The following is an 18,261-nucleotide window of genomic DNA, read 5'->3' on the forward strand; positions in this document are numbered from 1 at the left end:
TGTGTACGCCCGAAAGGCCAATAGCAATTATAATGATTATAGCACAAAATAGACCTAATACATCTTAAAAATAACGCTGTATAGTTATAGAACACCTACCTATAATATTTTTTTTTGAGCTCCCATTAGCTGTTATTTTGGTCGTAGGTGATTGTAGGGGGAGTAACGGTTGATTTTTACTCGTTTTGTATGTGTGGCAAAGATTTGTTGCTAAAAATCACGGGTGGTCGCCCATGCGGGAGCTAGCAACACCGGTCGATACGTACACTCAGAGCGTTTCCGCAGTAGGTTGTATGGACCAAACCACACCAACCTATACCTATAAAAATAATTACGTAATAATATAACAATATACATAATATAGTGTATACATTTAGAATATCCCATTTTTTCTTCAGAACCAAGTGAACCAACATTAAGCAATAGATTCAGGTCAAAGAGGGAGGACTAAATGACTATCCCACATATTTTATTTTTTACCAAAACAGGAAACCGCACATACTTGATGTGTATCAATTAATAGGTTTGGTACAGCGTACACCGACACACCGTACGTATGGCATACCTATACGTATACGTATTCGTGTTATGATTAAACTTTCAAAGAAATAATTCAATTGACACTCAAACAATTCTTATCTCTAGCTTCACTATTTAGTCATAATACCCATAATAATCTATACGATTATATAAGCACCTACCGCCTAATACACTACATTTAATGTATAGAGTTCACGCAAATAACACAGTTCTAGAAACGCGATTCATAATGTACCATCCATTTATACTTTATTGGCTATTAATTGTGATCACAACAACTGCTACTTTCGACAAAAAATATCAGATCAAACTGTTGAAAGATTCTTCAAGTAAAAATATCAATAACATCAACAAACATGCACCCAAAGGAGCTTGTGATGGGCATTGCAGCAATTCAAATAGTCATCAGATTAAAAATTATCCAGAAGTAATTATTATAAAAAAAAATAGTCTTGTATAAGAAGTCTTGTACTTCTTATATTCTTAAAATTACATAAAAATAAATAATAATGTAGGAATATAGTATATAGTATATACTATATATACCAAACTAAACCAACTTTTATATAGACAATAGACTGATTCAGTGGCGTATTTAGGAATTTGACATGGGGAGGGTCCAAATAATTTTAAGAAAACAGAGCCGCGGGGCAAAGCCCCCCATACCACCCAATTACTTTTTATTAAATAAATATACCATATTTGTAAGACGATATAAAATGTTTGAGTTCTTAATTATTAAATAATAATATGTACAAAACCAATTAAAAAAAATGGGTAAGTGGATGTTGCTCTGCTGTACAGTAGGTTACAAGTGGGTCAATGTAAACTGGATTATATTAAACTTGAATTCAATGATATAATCATTGTATAAGAAAAACGATTCTGAGCGAAGACGGTTTGTCAGTCTGGATATTTCATATCGTTATTATTTATTATAGCCTGTAAGTTGAATTAATATTGAAATATTTTTTTTTTATTCATCTCTATGGTGATAAACAAAGCGTTAGAAATTAAAATCCCATTTTTAGGTGGTTTTTCCCGTGGCATTATATAACTATTGAGAAAATAAAAAAATGACCTCCCTAAAGTACCATCTTGATCCAATTTGCTATAAAATAAGGTACTTGTATTGAAATCGATGCACTTCTTCTGGTAGAAATTTTGTATACAGGATAAAAAAAATAAAATAAACACCATTGTAAAACCACTAGCTTCATCGCTTCGCTCAGTATCTAATATAGTTATGTTATAACTTATAACTGTTATAAAAATATTTCCTAAAAGTTTGAGGATTTTAAGGTTGAAAAAGATCCTCGGGTAGATACAGGTAATGTTCAAAACTACAAAATATTTGAATTAAAAAATAAACTCGGTATTTTTAAACCATTTTCGGTACCAAACTCATAACAAAAAAAAATCACGTTATTAATTGAAAATGTTGATAACTGAAGCTTCGACATTTTTTACAAAATCCTTCGTATCTTATGATAAAATTTGTTTTTCTTAATCATGTATAAACATAACATTTAACATTTACGAGACACGAGTCAATGGGGGGGGGGGGTCCGGACCCTTTGGACCCCCCAGTAAATACGCCACTGGACTGACTGACTACCTGTAGTCCAACATTTATAATAATTAATGTTTTTATGGCTTTAGTATATCTCTATCTACTGACGTCTGACACCCTTATATTGCTACATAATATGATGATGATTTGTCTAATTAATAACCCCGGAAGTTTAGTCACCCCCATTAAAAAATAACCATGGAAAAAATAACGTGTACCAGGTACCTACCTAACACATATTCAGATATTCTTGAGATTTCAATGACAGTTAAACAGTCTATGTATGAAAAAAAAAATAGTCAATTTTTTTAGTCATAATGAAATTGTAATAGGTACAATTTCAATAATATATAAATACAAAATAAATAGTCAAATTTGTTTTGAAATGTCAACAAAACATTATAACCATTTCCATAAAGGTGAAACTATAAAATGTCATTAGAACAGACCAAATTATTAATATGAAAACGAATTCTAATTACAAAATAAGTTTTTAATTAAAACTTTATTAAGTTAGTATGTTATCCAGTCTACAGTATTGGGTCATGGCCTGACTGGCCTAAATCGCAGTTTCACCTGTAACCGTATTTGCTCCAAATCGTTTTTATCGTATATAATAATTTATTAAATCCAAATTATATAAAATTATATAATTGTGAGGATATAACAATTTTAAGTACTTACCTAGGTGTGTCATATATTTTACTAGATGCAATGACATAGGTACAAATATTTAGATTAATTTTAATTTTATAATATATATTATATAGGAACTTGAACCCATTTTCACTGCTCCGCGGCAAAGTAGTGGTAGGTATATTGGCTCAAAAGTTAATAACAATAATCATATAATATGATGGCAGTATACACTATTATAATAATTTTATATTAATCATTGTCCCAACTTTCCCATGACAACGTTTTTTTAATTTTGCAAAATCTCATATGAGATTATTTATTCAGGGTTTTTTTTATCGGAGACTCAATATCCGGGGTTATTTTTATGCGGTACCGATGTGATACCAGCAATGGCATACCGCCCTTATCGCCACTATGACACTATTGCAAAATGCAAAGTCCAGGCTATAGGTATAGTCATCAATTTACTTCAGGATCAAGCAAATAACATTGAGCACGTTCGCCACGTTCTAAACCTTACATATCGACTTAGTTAAATATTTCAGTTACTGAACTCGTTCAAATAATGTACCTACAAACATTTCCATACACAAGCTTATTTCGTTCGTAACTTTTTTGACCATTTTGTCAGTATTGTCTAATATCTATACCTATATCTGCCTTTAACATTGCAGCGACTGCAGTACCTATGCGCTCTACCGTTTTTGCCACTCTACGGTCTCTACTGCAAAACAAAACACAATAACACATCATTATATAATTTATAAAAAACTGTATCATTTAGCACGTATTCTGAAAGCAAGAAGGACTTACTTATAAAAACATAAAGTAGTCCAGGCCCGTTCGCTAGGAGGAGGAGGAGGAGGGGGAGAGGGGGTTAAACCTGCCATTACCTACCTTTATTTTTGCATCTAGGTCGTTAAATAAATAAATAATATTAGGTATCATCGTTATCTGTGTCCTACTGCCCTGTACGGCTGAACTAAAATTGAATGTCTTGATGTTTTAGATACCGTTGGACATTATAATGGAATTAAACCAGGTTAAAAGTGTTTCAGAATTATTTTGGAAGTTTATGCCACGTATCAATATTTATGAAGTATTGAAATACAAAACTATTGATGGTCAAAGTAAGATAGTAAAAATACATTATATCAAATATGCCTAAAAATATGTATGGATAAAAAAAGTAATACATTTAACATAACAGTACAAACAGTATTACATCATTTAACATTTTAGAAACGATTCTGTTTTAGCAACTTTACGATTTTTAATTATTTTTTTTTCAAAATGTGTGTCTTAGGGGGCTTTGTAAGAATGCAAAAAAAAAGCCCAGATAAACTTCGTTTTGAAGTTATTGATGAAAAACTTCAAAAACTACATTTTTTTTCGTATAACGCACATTAAAGAAAAAAAATAGTTAGATATCATTGAATATCGCTTGGACGAAAATATCCCCCGATTTGCTGTGTAAAACCACTTTGGGTAGGCCTCAGAATTAAACAAAGTTGTTAAAAAGTACATAATGATATAATGTGCTGGCGTCAGTGGCGTATTTACGGGGGGCGGGGGTGGTCAAGGGGTACTGGACCCCCTCCCCCAGAATCTCTCCAAAAAAAAAAAATTCTTAGATATTTGCAGACCCCGATTTATGTAAGCACGCGCGTACATGGTTTTTTCCCGTGAACAAAATATTTATATGAAATATAGTTTAAAATTAGCCAACGGTCGAACGATCAAAAACCCGCCACCACGCGTAACTAAACTTTTCCTTGTATTGTATGTATTACCACTTTATAAAATACCCGTATTAGATAAACATCAATAATTCTCGAAACAGTCAAGATATTCTTATCGCAAGGAATTGACGACTCACATCATTTTTCCAATAAACTATTTCTATAGGACAGTATAATAGGTTATAGGTATAGGTCGCTATTATTTATCTATTTGAATTTTTGCTTTGTAAACAAGGGAATTGTCGTAGAATCATATACTTTATGTTTGTATTTGCTACTGAACGACGGCGTCGGCTACGAGTGCGAACTGCATTAAATTTCTTCAATAAAATATATTAGATCTATATCATCTATTACGTATGTTGTATACTTGTATGTAAGTACCAATTAAATATATAATAAATTAGTAAATAATAATAATAGCTCATTGATCTGATGTGAGCCGTAAGGAATTTATTATTTTTAATAAAAACATAAAACATTAATGTAATTTTTGGAGTCAACTGGCCGACAATTAGTATTCATTTAGAACCATGTTTACCTACGTAATATTTATTTTCTGTCCAGAGATTAGCAGAGTGATATGGACGACTGTTTTCATAATTTCATATTTCTATAATTTAAACCTATTCTTATTCTGTGACTAAACACTCTAGTTGCTGATTATGCAGACGATAAGGCAATAATATCTATAAATTCTAATCCGGAAATGGCCTCACACAATCTTCAGAATCACCTAACCCTTATGGAAGTTTGGTATACCAAGTGGCGGTTCAAAATTAACCAGTCAGAGTATCCACACAACATTCACACTTCGTCTCTCTCCTTGCCCTGAAGTATCTATTTATGGCACTCAAATTCCTACTTCTTCTACAGTCAAATATCTAGGACTCACACTTGATCGCAGACTTACCTGGGCTCCCCACCTTAGATCTAAAAGACAAAATTTAAACCTATAGGTTACATATTATTGTTCATAGTGTACGGCTGCGCCTGTTAAAAACTTTTTGCAATAACAACAAATACACACACATTAAAACTAAACTCCTAATTTACAAATCTCTAATTAACCCTAGAGTACACGCTTCACGGTCAAAAAGACCGGGCTTCTTGAATTTTGTTCATTGTTTCAAAAATACGAAATATTAACCTAACCTAATCTAGGTACCTTCTAATTAGATGATAAACTAACATTAGATACAATTCCTAACTGTATACGATTTGTTGCCTGTACTATAGAAGGGTTCAAAGTCCATTACCTATTAAAACACGGTCTAAAAGACCGTGTGCGTGTTATACTGTGACATTGACACACAATTTAATTTTAACTTATGTTAACTTTCTTATCGCCGATAAGACGTTATTCCTTATCGATAAAACGTAAATGAATATTTTATTTTCAATGTGACTGGCAAGATTGTTTTTAGTTGACATTGGTTCGCCATACCGTGTGTAACTACGAGTATAATACAGATAAAACATTTATAAATGTAAGTATCAGTACATTTTATTTTTAAATAAATTTAAATAAAAGTTTAATTTTTTTATATTATGTATCAATTAAATTATTTGAAAATATTTATTTATTTAAAATAAAATCAATAAAATTATTATTTCAATTTATCGAGTTTTAATGGAAATATTTCAATACACGGTCAAAAACACCGTGTGCGTGGAATCTCGTGAATATTTTTAATGCGTGTAACCTAGGGTTAAGCCCATCTGGACATATGGCATACAACTCTGGGGTAATGCAAAAATTTCAAACATCAACAAAATACAAACCTTCCAAAACTTAGCGCTAAGGAAACTACTTAATGCTCCTCCTTATGTCTTCAACCTTTCCATTCAGCAAGATCTCAGGATGAACTCCGTCAAAGATGAAGCAAAACTCTACTAAAAGCGGTTTCACAGTAGGTTACTGAATCATCCTAACCCTCTTATAAAAACTCTAGCAGTCCCTTCGATCCCGGGTAACCCCATTCAGACGTCTCAAACGTAATTGGTGTCGTAACCTGCTAAATGCTTGATTCCTAGATCAAATTTCCCCTAATTAACTAAACAAAATAGGTAGTGTCATCAATGGGTGGCTTCTTCCGCCATATTACTCATGTTTTTTTTATTACTCTTATCTAATTTGCTTATTTTTCTATGAATAAATTGTAAATATCTTGTAAAAATAAAAAAAAAAACATTCTTACAAAGCACCCTAAAATACAGATTTTGGAAAATACAATTTGAAAAATCGATAGGTTGCTAAGCCAGAATTATGCCACATTTTTATATATTATTGTAATATTTTAATTACACTTTATAATCCAAAGATTCAACAATTATTCCAAAAGCGGCAACTTGCACCACAGAAAATCAAACAGTGAGCCTGAGAGACGATGATAACCCAAGTTTATACTTTTTACCACCTTGTACACGAGTGAAGCGATGTGGTGGTTGTTGTGGTAGCCTTTTGGTTTCTTGTCAACCGACCAAAGTAGAGATGCTCAATTTTGAAGAAAGTTTAACGTTCTAAACATCAATTGAATATTTGAATGTTTGGTTTTGTATAAATTTTATTCTTATCTTAAATTTGTTAACCACAGGTCACCATTATACAATATTATAACGGAACGTTCACTTTCAAAGAAAAGAAAATTATTGCTGTAGAGCAACACGTGAAATGTAAATGTGATTGTGTCGTGAAAGAGAAAGTATGTTTTTTTTTTAATAATAAATAAAAATAGTAAAAAAGTAATAATAAAAATATTCAATATCTATCTATACATAGGACTGCAAGCCCTCGCAAGTGTATGATGCTAGAGAATGTCGATGTTTTTGTAACGATTCAGAAGAAATATTATGTGACAAACCAAGTAAGGTATGGAATTCAGACATTTGTTCATGTCAATGTGTTGAAGATCTAGAATGTACAACAGGTTACAAATTCGATTACAATACATGCAGGTGGGAGATAATTAAAAAATAACTAAACCATTATATATTTCATATTACCTATAGCAGTGTAGATATTATTAATTGGGCTAATTACAATTTACAAATATTTTAATGAATTTAATCTATTTTTATCAATATTTAGAAAATACTACCTCACATGTTAACATATTTTGTATATTTGGCACCAAAAATACTTATATGATTATTTTTATTTTACAGCTGCATAGAAGACACCGGCGATTGGTAGAATTCCTTTTTACAATCTTATAAGTACCTACCCACATAACCATGAACTTTATAGTTTATGAAGACTTTACTTTACTCATAGAAGTTATCTAAATGAATACAGAAGTATAAATTATCATTACTTACAATGTACACTTAATAAATAATTCTGTTAAATAAATGTATCTATTACACATTGATAATAATATAACTAAATAATAAATAGTTCTAATAAGACAGATCTAGCTATTTCAAGTATGTGGAATGTAGCAGTACTCCTTAACTAAACAAGGATGTGTAGATATATCTATATTTATTAATAATTAATCTTTTATCAGTGGCGCAACTAGAAAAAAATTTCTGGGGGGGGGTTTACAATGTTACATTATTTTATTACAATATAATATACATAAGCTAAAATCCTGCATGGTTAATAATATTACATAAATAATGTTAATATATACACTGTATACATTTTTCAATTATTATTGTCATGTATATAATATTGTTATACATCACAAGAAATAAAACAATAAACGTCATATTATTATGAATAAAAATCAAACAAAAAACACTTATAGTCCATAGATAAATATATTGAGTCTTCAATTTGAAGTTTTAGCCATTGCCCATTTCATCAATTATCATCAATGGATCAACATAAATATCCTGGTGTATATTGAGGACTGCCAATCCATTTAATCTCATTTGACCAGTAGTATTTCTGATAATTTTTAAGTTGACGCATGGAAGAAAAAGACCTCTCTCCGGTAGCCGTTGTGACTGGTAGTGTAATTAATATTTGCAATAACTTTGAGATTACAGGAAAAAAATAGGATTAAAATGGAAAAATAGTTCTGTTACGACGAATTTGGTGATTTGAATGCGCAACTGTTATGCCACAGTTTAAGTTCACCATAACCTACTTCTAAGCTAGTCAAATTGTTGCTGTTACTTAATATATCAGTATAAATATTGAACATAATTTTGAAGTCCTCAAAACTGAAAAGTTTCTTCAGATATTTGTTTGCTAGTCTTAGGTAATAAGCAGTTGAAACTTTTTAGTTTGACCCTATGTTCAAGAAATCGTCCATGAGTTGTTCAATAAAATTATCAATAAATGGGATGAATGTTGGATTATTATTCATAACATTACTCCTATTTTTTGTCAACTTGGAACACTAACAGTCATACCAAAACAAGAACAAACATCTTCAACTTTTTTAAATATATTATCAAACTCAACATCAGCATTATCGCAGATTTGTTTTATAGTTGATTGAGTCATATCAGCGAATTCTAAATCTAAGTTTTCAGTTTTCAATGTATGTATCAAAATAGTTATAAAACTATTATATTATTTATATTTTTAAATTAAAATTTTTTTATGATAATATTTGTATTTTAAAACATTTGAGGTTCAAGTGGTTAAGTATGTTTTCCTAATTAAATTAAAAATTGTACAGCTAGATATTATTATAAAGTTGAAACTATTTTTATTTTAAAAATTAAGCGTACCTGTGTAATTAGTGGTTATTTTACTGTTTAATTTCTTTTTTATTAATGAATTAACTTTTCATTTTAAGAAGTTTAAGTTAATTTTATTATATTTCACTATTTCAGTATAGTCGATAATATATAGTTTTGAGTTGGAAAAAAATTAAGTACGCTAGCGTTGTATAAACAAATTAACTTTATTTTAACTAAATAAAAAGTTAACAAAAAGTGTGTATTAACTTAACTTTTTGTTATTGATGCATATTAACTTAACTGAGTTAAAAAAAAACCATTAACTTGCCCAGCCTTGCATTTTACAGAGTGCAAAGATTCTTTTTTTCAATTCATCGTAATTGATGGGACATTAAAAAAAACATTGATTACTCTATACATCTTTCTAGTTTCAATTTTTGTCATCCCTTATCAAGTTATTTCAATTTTTATTTTTATTATCGATGTTTAAGACCAGTGGCGGCTATCCTATACTCAAGGTGTATCTGTCGATACACCTTATAGATGGGTGGTTGGTCATGGACCACGGTGTATATAGTGGGTAATGACTAATGAGTAATGACCCTAAATAAATAAAAACAATATATTTAATAATCCAACTGGTGGCTCTAAGTTAATATAGTTAAATACAAATAGAAATACTAGGTAGTAAATATATTGTAATATTGGTTGAAGAAATTGTTGCATTTCCAATGTTTCAAATAAACGATACAATAAAATTAGCACAGAACATTATATTATATTATGAATTATAAATATTATATATTAATAAGTAATCATTAATTAATGTTTATACCTACCTAGTGGAGATAAGATTATTTTATATTTTATTTGTTCCATTTATTCTGTGGCTATACAGTAGGTAGGTTTACAGTATAGCTGAGTATTGAATAAAAAAAAAAATAATTACTAAAATATTATTAGTTATTGTTTGTCGCGTTGTCGTTATTAATTACTACTTATTAGTTATTATATTGAGTACAAAGTAACAACTAAGAATACCTATTTGAATTTATAAATACAAAGTAATCAGAAATAGTTAGGAAAAACAAACTACAAATTAAGGAAAACTGAGATTTTTACACAATACCAGTTTAAAAAAAATAACAGATTTTAAAAAAATAACCGTAGAAGCATCAAATTTTCACAGAATGTTTTATATTAGCAATTTTTATGCGCCATAAAATTTTGGGAATATTGTGAGGCTTTTTGAACTATTTATAAATTATAACCATAAAATTTTTTCAAGGTTTATTAGTTTTTTTAATTTATTGTTGTCGGTAAAAATTTTTTCATACAATCGAAAAACTTGAAATTGTATTCATCGGGCCTTATTATGCGTTTTTTGTTATCTAGTGAAAAATAAAAAAAAGTTGAACATCAATCCACAGTAGTTTCATAAACGTCTGAAGTTAAAATTTTGACACGAAAATTGGCAAATTAATTTGAGTTAGTAATTCATACAAATTGTTCTATTACACTAATATACATAGAGTATATTATTATATTTTATACAAACAATAATATTTTCAAATGCAATTTAGTTGTAAAATTAATTTAACTTATAGGTATACGGTTGTACCAATGCCGGGTAGTTAAATTCAAAATTTGATACACCTTTATTTTGTTTGATAGCCGCCACTGTTAGACAATAGTTATCATTATTCAGTCAAAATAATGTTTACATTTGAACACTCGTACATTCTTGTAGTTACATAGGAATTAAATAGATCAATGTTATAATATACTGTAACTTCACTGATCATGTCAATAAGATTTGTTAAAAGAGACAAAATGATCAAGGTTTAAAAACTTAAAAAAAACATAGACTGACTTAGTAAAATTCTTACTTTTAAGTTAGTACGATAGAAACTATTTAAAAAAAGCTATTCTATCCAATATGTAATTATTGTACAAACTACAGCAGTCATTGTTTATTCTGAAAAAATCGGAGGATTTTGTAAGGATTTAGCTGTTTTAGCGATCATGTTTGATTTTAATGTAATAAATAGGAACCAGAACCTAACTACGATTATTGCGTAATGTTATATATGCCATTAGAACATGTTTAAATGTTATAATCTATAAATATTGTAATGAATGAAGAATCCAAAAAGAATGGACGCAGGTATGACACTTTTTTAGTGTTATCTAGTATAAACCCAACTCAAATTAAAATTTAACAGTTACGAATTTGAATAACATTAATGTATTATCATGTATAAATGATATATAGCAATCAGTGTCATACTGATATTCTCAATTATCAAATGAAAAGAAAAACACAAGTTTAACATTTAAATTAAAAAGATTTGGTTTTATTGATCTACGCAAAATTCTTTTTCTTCAAAATCTCTAACAAAGTGTCCAATTCTTGTGTGTCATCTCCGAAATGTTTGACAACCACGCATGAACATCCTACCACTTTCCTGGCTTGACCGTTGTTGTCGTACTTACACAGACCGCTCCATTCCCCTAAAGTCTTGTTGCTGTCTACCTCAATCAGAGGGGTACTGTTCTCAGCACACAATCCAGTCACTAGTTTCTTGTACATGGCTTCCTCGCAGTTGTTGGCCAAGACGCACAGTACTCCTGTGCACAAAATCAAAACCATGTAACTTACAATAAATTAGATCTAACAACTAGAAATAGTTTAACAATTACCAAGTTTCTTCTCCAGAGCTTTGGTACCCTCATGTATTCCGTGTAAAAGGCTGCCGTTCACTTGGGCATTCTTTAACACTTCTTTCAAAAGGTTGTACATTTCTCCGTGTTCACCAACCTCTACGGCATCTTCAACGTCGGACATTATGAATAAGTGTATAGATACAGCAATAAATTTAAAAAATAAATTAGCAAAAACTTGCTAAATTGAAAACGAGAATTATTTTGAAGCTCAAAAGAAATATAAAATGAACACGTTTTCGAGAAGGAGAGAAAAACTAATTGATATTGTTGAGGTTAAGTTGTTTGCATTCTGTTTATTTCGGCAATCAGTGCATGCAACTAACTCTTGATCGCACGGTAATTTCATCGAACCATATATTTTACATCTATGATATTTTATTATCTATAGCCACAACGATTTAAGATAGTACTATCTTATTCCGTGCCACGGACCCATAGATAATAAAGATAAATGAAAGGCCGGAGGGGAAGGCAATTGAGGCTCCTTTATCCATAGCCGTGATCACGATTTAAGATATACAGGTTGCGTATCGAACTCCCATAATTTAACCGGTGAATTAACTATCTGAAACAGCTGTTCCCTGTACTACTAGCACACCCTGAGGACAAATTTAAAGATTCAATAATACTATATACTATAGGTATTATTGGTATCAAAAGCAAATAACCGTGGTAAGTGATTTATATCGTTACGATATTATATATATATTTAACATATTTAAACCACAACGAGCGCTAGTGATTCTGGGCCCTCAGCTGTTTCAGATAATTGGTTCACCACTTCACCAGTCACCGTACAGCACTATTCGTTATAGGCCGATGTTTAACGTCCTGTATATCTTAAATCGTGGCCGTGATTGATAGCATAGATAATATCTTATATCTTATATTATCTATGATTGATAGTCGATACTCGATTTAGGTATACTGTATTTCACGATTTAAGATATACCCTGTAAAGTAAATCGTGCTTTATTTGGCCTCAATTGTTCCCCTCGAAGACCGCTGATAAGACCATTATGGCTTATCCACGGCTTAAGATGGACTGGGAACCATAGATAATATAAGATCTTATATTATCTATGCTGGGAACGAGCAGCTTATCAGTGGCCTCGAAAGTATGTACAAAAGGCAAATGCGGGGGGTCACAATCATAATTGAGAGTTTACAGCGCCATATGTATAAAACACGGACTGAGATACAAAATGTGACGCTAAATAAAACCACTGGTAGCGCTGAAAACATTCAATTATGGGTGTTGATGATAACAGAGGAACCTTTTGCGGGCCGCTGTCCCCCGTCACCAGGTCCTGCTCACCATATCGTTTCCAGTCCATTATATCATAGAACAATGATTAAATCTAATACGGACTAAGTTAGATAAAAGGTGTATTGATAAGCTGGTGTCGTCAATTGTTTTAAAACTCGATTGGAAGTTTTACTACAGATAGTCGTCACCACCGGGAGCGCTTTATGTCCTAAAAAGGCCGATGAACGAACACTTAATTGGTACACCATAGAATATTCTATGGGTACACCAAAGCCATAAAAAATTGAAAATATATTATTTAAGGAATAAAATTCAAAATTATTCATTGCATAATGACTTCTATGTTTATCAATACACCTTGCTAAGATATTATATCTTAGTCCGTGTTGTGGCGAGCCAAGGCTTCACCACAATGCTCTCCCGCGACGGTCACGCCGCCTATCGTTGGCCACACCACCCGGCACCTCGGCGTCTGTTGCGAGATAGGCCACGATTTACTATAGCTACGATTTAAGATAATATCTTAACAGCTGTCGTAAAAAAGATATTAATGTTATCATATAGAATTAATCTTTGTAGTCTGTGCTTTGTATATTATTATTATCATTATCATAGAACTGTATTTAAATAATATGATTTAGGAAAAATATGCTAATTAATAATTATAATTTATATTATATTCTCTACGTCATGATTGGGTGCAGATCATAGAAGTACGAAAGGTATTTAAATATTATTGAGTGATAACAGTTATAATTATTAGGCATTTAGGTGACTAATATAATAATTTATACTTGTACTGTGAGTATGTATTTTTTTTAGCCACACTAACACAGTAGAATTAAATGCGCAATTTATTGTGAACTTGGTGTCGACAAAAACAAATAGAAGAACATTATACAAACATCAAATGAACATTTGTGTACATTTTTGTTTCAATAGTGTGTTATGATAATTCTGGCAATTTGACAAATTAATACGTGTCGTTACGTGTTGTGCAACAATTTATAAACTATGGAATCTGTAACTACAAGGGTGAACGATGAGAGACGAAAAAGGGTAAATTAACATCCAATAATACAATATGTATAACATTTTTATGATTTTTCTACTATTAAAATTTACTTTCAACTATTTATAACCTAACCTAATTATAGTAACCTAAATATTTTATTTATATTATTATTTTATTAATTACCTACATTAATTGCTTAAAATAACAAATTAAGATAATGTCCAGATAATAGGTATAAAAAAATAAAAATATGTGTTCTCTTTTAAATTTATCTGCATCATTAAAAAATTATACCAACAGTACTTATAATGTTTTATTAAATTAATAATCACATTTGCAGGTGTATGTTGGTGATTTACCTAATGACTTTTTACGTCTAGACGTGGTTTCAGTAGATGATTCAACTAATAGATTACAACAAGAAGCTGCTGACCAGCAAGCTGCTATGGCTCTACAACAAGCATTGTCTTGTGTGCAAGGAGACCGTGATAGAAATAGACTAAATATTACAATAGTACAAGCACGGCTCGTCAAAAACTATGGATTAACCAGAATGGATCCATATGTACGCCTCAGAGTTGGACATTGTGTATATGAAACACAAACGGATCCTAATGGTGGTAAAACCCCTAAGTGGCATAAAACAGTTCAAACGTAATTCAAATTATTTCTAATTAATGTTGATTATATTATAAAAGATTGTACATTTTTAGACTTCCACAAGAAGGTGTTAATCAAATTCATGTAGAAATATTTGATGAATGTTCTTTCAAAATGGATGAACTTATTGCTTGGACAACAATACCAATTCCTAATCAAATTTATAAAGGGGTTACAATTGAACAGTGGTACAATCTAACTGGTAAACAAGGACCAAATAATGAAGGAACTATAAATATAATTATAAGTTTTGGAGTAAGTATTCAATTTATTTTTTAATGAAAATTATAATTCTGTAGTTGTCTAATATTATATTCATGTTACAAAGGTAATATATTAATTATATATTCTTGTTTAATTTAAGACTCCGCCTAGTTTGGGTTTAACAAATTCAGTTATGATGCTGCCACAAATGTCAAAATTCAGCAATTCAAGTGCCAGTTTAACTCCTATTTACATTCAACCTTCAGCACCACAAGTGCCAACTCTTAGTACAGAAGACTTGAAACAAGTAAATTAACTACACAATTTAAAAAATTTTAGTATTAAATTTTATTTTTCTCTCATAGATTCAAGACATGTTCCCAAATATGGATAAGGAAACAGTGAAAACTGTTTTTGAAGCCAACAATGGTAACAAAGATCTTACCGTTAATTCCTTACTCCAATTGGTCGACTAAATATTTGTTAAACAGTTAAGCTTTTACATTAATTCATGATATATTAGTGCCATGTCTGCATTTTGGTACCATTATTAAAAGGTACCCAATAATTGCCTATAGTGGGTTCTTGCCTTAACCACTTCTCATTTGGTTTAATTAATAAAGCAAATGCAAATCAGTTATCACATATTGGATTATATTACAAGAATAATATTAATGTATCTAGTCTATATTAGTAGTAGACTTGTAGTTAAATATTTGTCAATTTGTCCACAATGGCACAATTCATTAATATATCAACTGAAATTCAAAAAAACATAATAACAAAATAATTATTAATCTCTTAGTAGTTAATAAATATATTGATTTAGGACGAGTTACATAAAGAGCAGTCTGTAAATCTGTTACTGGCCCTGTAATTTATTCATTCTATAAAGTTAATGATGGTGTTAAACTATGCTAGTGTTGTATATACAAATATTAAATTATTGATAAGCGTGATTACCAAATATATTAAACCATCAATAACATTAATTATAGGTACTTGTTTGCTATCACCCCGCCAGTACAGCGTATAAAATTTATCTCCCCGCCACTCTTGTTTGTTATCGCACCCCGCTATATAGTTTTATTAGACATTTTTACATTAGTGTGTCATTATTGTTCCTAAAGTTATCGACAATCGTGTATTCTTGTTTAGCTCGTGGATAGATGATCTATTTTAGGAAATAATCACACTTTAAACCACAACTATAATTTTGTTTACCCGGTCACAGGGGCGCACACCCGAAACATCGAGCTGTTGTGTGGTTTTGCTAAAAGGGGAGATAAAGTGTCGTGGAACTAGGTATAATAAAAATTATCTGGAATCGTATTCGGCAGAACTTTTGTGGAGAACATGTCTCAGGGAACATGATACATTTGAAACTATCTTAAAAGATATTTCTGAGTTCTGGCCCGCTTAATAAATTTAATATTTTTTTTTTTAATTTATAATTGTATACATATTTTTAATTAAAATTTTATATATAAAATAATATTGTTTAATTTATAATACAATATATTATTTTCATTTTTATTGTTTATTTTTTTTTTTTTTTTATTGATCTTGAGCCCGGCAGCTGAGGCCATTAGCTATTTTTGGTTTTTACTGTAGGTTATTAAGTCGGTAGGGGGAGGAACATGTATGTGTTTAGTTTGGCAGAGTTTTTGATTGGGCACCCGTAGGTATCTGCCATGCCCGGATGGAGGATGGCGGCACTTGTTCTCCGGACACCGTGACTTGCCCAAAGAAAATGCCGCCCGCGACCAAGGTATCGAACTCGGGCCGGCTGCATCGCAGCCAACGCCTTAGTCCGCTCGGCCACTCCGTCTCCCAATATTATTTATTTTATTCATGATGGGGCGATAACATTTAACAAACAAAAGTGGCGTTATGATACATTTTATACGGTGTACGAGCAGGGCAATAACAAACAAGTACTATTTATAACATCAATGATATTTCATCTATCTGTAAGACGTAAGTTACTCAACCAAAATTTGATCTGTAGTTTACAGGTCTGGTAATCGATAGTTCAAAGAAACTATAGTTTAACTATTGGGCGCTCAAGAAACACCCAGTTTTATTAACTGTTAACATTTCTGTAATTCGCTACAGGACATTTATGCAACCCACCCTAAGGATTGTTTGTTTGGGAACTATTTATAAATAATATTAATCTTTCATCATTTTATTTTGTTCTGTTATTGCTAATTTAATGTTTATGATATTATACATGTTTATCTTTTTTTAAATGACACATACATTTTTTATCCAATTTATTAAAACTTACACATTCCTAATTTGTAAATCAAAATATTTGTGTATTGAGATGATAAAATAGATTTATGACAGTTTGATTATTTCATTGCTTTCTAGCATATTATATACAATACATTTTTTTAAATCATACAAATATTTAAAAGATAATTCACTACACTCTGCACCATAAGAGAACATAATATATGGCTAGCGTATCCAAATAACTGCGCCCTATCATCACAAGGTCTAATATTTTCCTACTACGCGACTACTAGTATGTGAATACCAAGGCACCAACAAAATGGTGCTCGGGCTGATATATAGTGGTGTGTATGTGTGCAAATAGACAAGTTCTTTCATAGCCCAAAGTATACCTAAACCAGTTTTTATACAATTAAAAAATGTATGTTATTAATTTTAATATTGCAAATTATTACATTCTGTATTTTTGAATATAAATATTTAAAAAAATGTTACATTAAACTCAATGTTTTTAATAGGTACATAACATATAAACACTTCAATTTGTAGTTATTTATAGTATATAAAATTATTTAAAAAATAATACATCAAAATATTTTCAAAGATTCTTTATTCTTGCTTTATCCTTTTAATTAACTTTCAAAATAAATGTTAAGAAAACTATTAATAAATTATTTTTTTGAAGAAATGGAATTTTAAATATTATATTATAGAAGTGTACACATTTCAACTATTTGAGAAATTATTACTGGAATGATTTTCTTTTATTATTATTATATTTTACACAATTTGTAAGATAGTTTATTTAGAATAATTATCAGTGATGATTTATACTAAGAAATCACAAGTCTTGAATGAAAAATACATTATTATCAACCGAATTAATATTTCACTAACAATAAATGTCCTTTTTTTCATAAAATATTGTATAGACAATTTGATACAAATAATAAAATTTCTCATTTTTCAAATTATTAAAACATAAATAAATTATTTAGTTGCT

The 18,261-nt window shown here is 30.2% G+C and overlaps 3 protein-coding genes across 5 annotated transcripts; 2 read left to right on the forward strand and 1 right to left on the reverse strand.

Annotated features, from left to right (window-relative positions):
* The first annotated feature begins 708 nt into the window (after positions 1–708).
* On the forward strand, positions 709–7,862 carry LOC132944678 (vascular endothelial growth factor D-like). 2 transcript variants are annotated; one of them, XM_061014145.1, is made up of 6 exons: positions 709–967; positions 3,762–3,882; positions 6,819–7,003; positions 7,092–7,199; positions 7,277–7,452; positions 7,663–7,862. In XM_061014145.1, exons 1-6 carry the CDS (start codon positions 722–724, stop codon positions 7,688–7,690), a joined length of 864 nt encoding a protein of 287 aa, XP_060870128.1. In that variant the 5' UTR covers positions 709–721; the 3' UTR covers positions 7,691–7,862. The 2 variants fall into 2 exon arrangements, with proteins under 2 accessions (XP_060870128.1, XP_060870129.1); XM_061014146.1 differs by having other exon boundaries at positions 7,277–7,366.
* Positions 7,863–11,473: 3,611 nt separating this feature from the next.
* On the reverse strand, positions 11,474–12,132 carry LOC132944679 (small ribosomal subunit protein eS12). Its single transcript, XM_061014147.1, has 2 exons — positions 11,842–12,132; positions 11,474–11,769 (listed from the first exon to the last, which is right to left on the reverse strand). Exons 1-2 carry the CDS (start codon positions 11,984–11,986, stop codon positions 11,504–11,506), a joined length of 411 nt encoding a protein of 136 aa, XP_060870130.1. The 5' UTR covers positions 11,987–12,132; the 3' UTR covers positions 11,474–11,503.
* Positions 12,133–13,615: 1,483 nt separating this feature from the next.
* Positions 13,616–17,861, forward strand: LOC132944334 (toll-interacting protein-like). Of its 2 annotated transcripts, none has more exons than XM_061013627.1 (6): positions 13,616–13,857; positions 14,078–14,194; positions 14,491–14,804; positions 14,864–15,065; positions 15,175–15,321; positions 15,380–17,861. In XM_061013627.1, the coding sequence occupies exons 2-6, from the start codon at positions 14,150–14,152 to the stop codon at positions 15,488–15,490; spliced, it is 819 nt and encodes a 272-aa protein (XP_060869610.1). In that variant the 5' UTR covers positions 13,616–13,857; positions 14,078–14,149; the 3' UTR covers positions 15,491–17,861. The 2 variants fall into 2 exon arrangements, with proteins under 2 accessions (XP_060869610.1, XP_060869609.1); XM_061013626.1 differs by having other exon boundaries at positions 13,625–13,857; positions 13,958–14,194.
* Positions 17,862–18,261: the final 400 nt, after the last annotated feature.

This window comes from Metopolophium dirhodum, chromosome 5 (genome assembly GCF_019925205.1).
Source record: "Metopolophium dirhodum isolate CAU chromosome 5, ASM1992520v1, whole genome shotgun sequence".
In the NCBI taxonomy this organism is placed as follows: Eukaryota; Metazoa; Arthropoda; class Insecta; order Hemiptera; family Aphididae; genus Metopolophium; species Metopolophium dirhodum.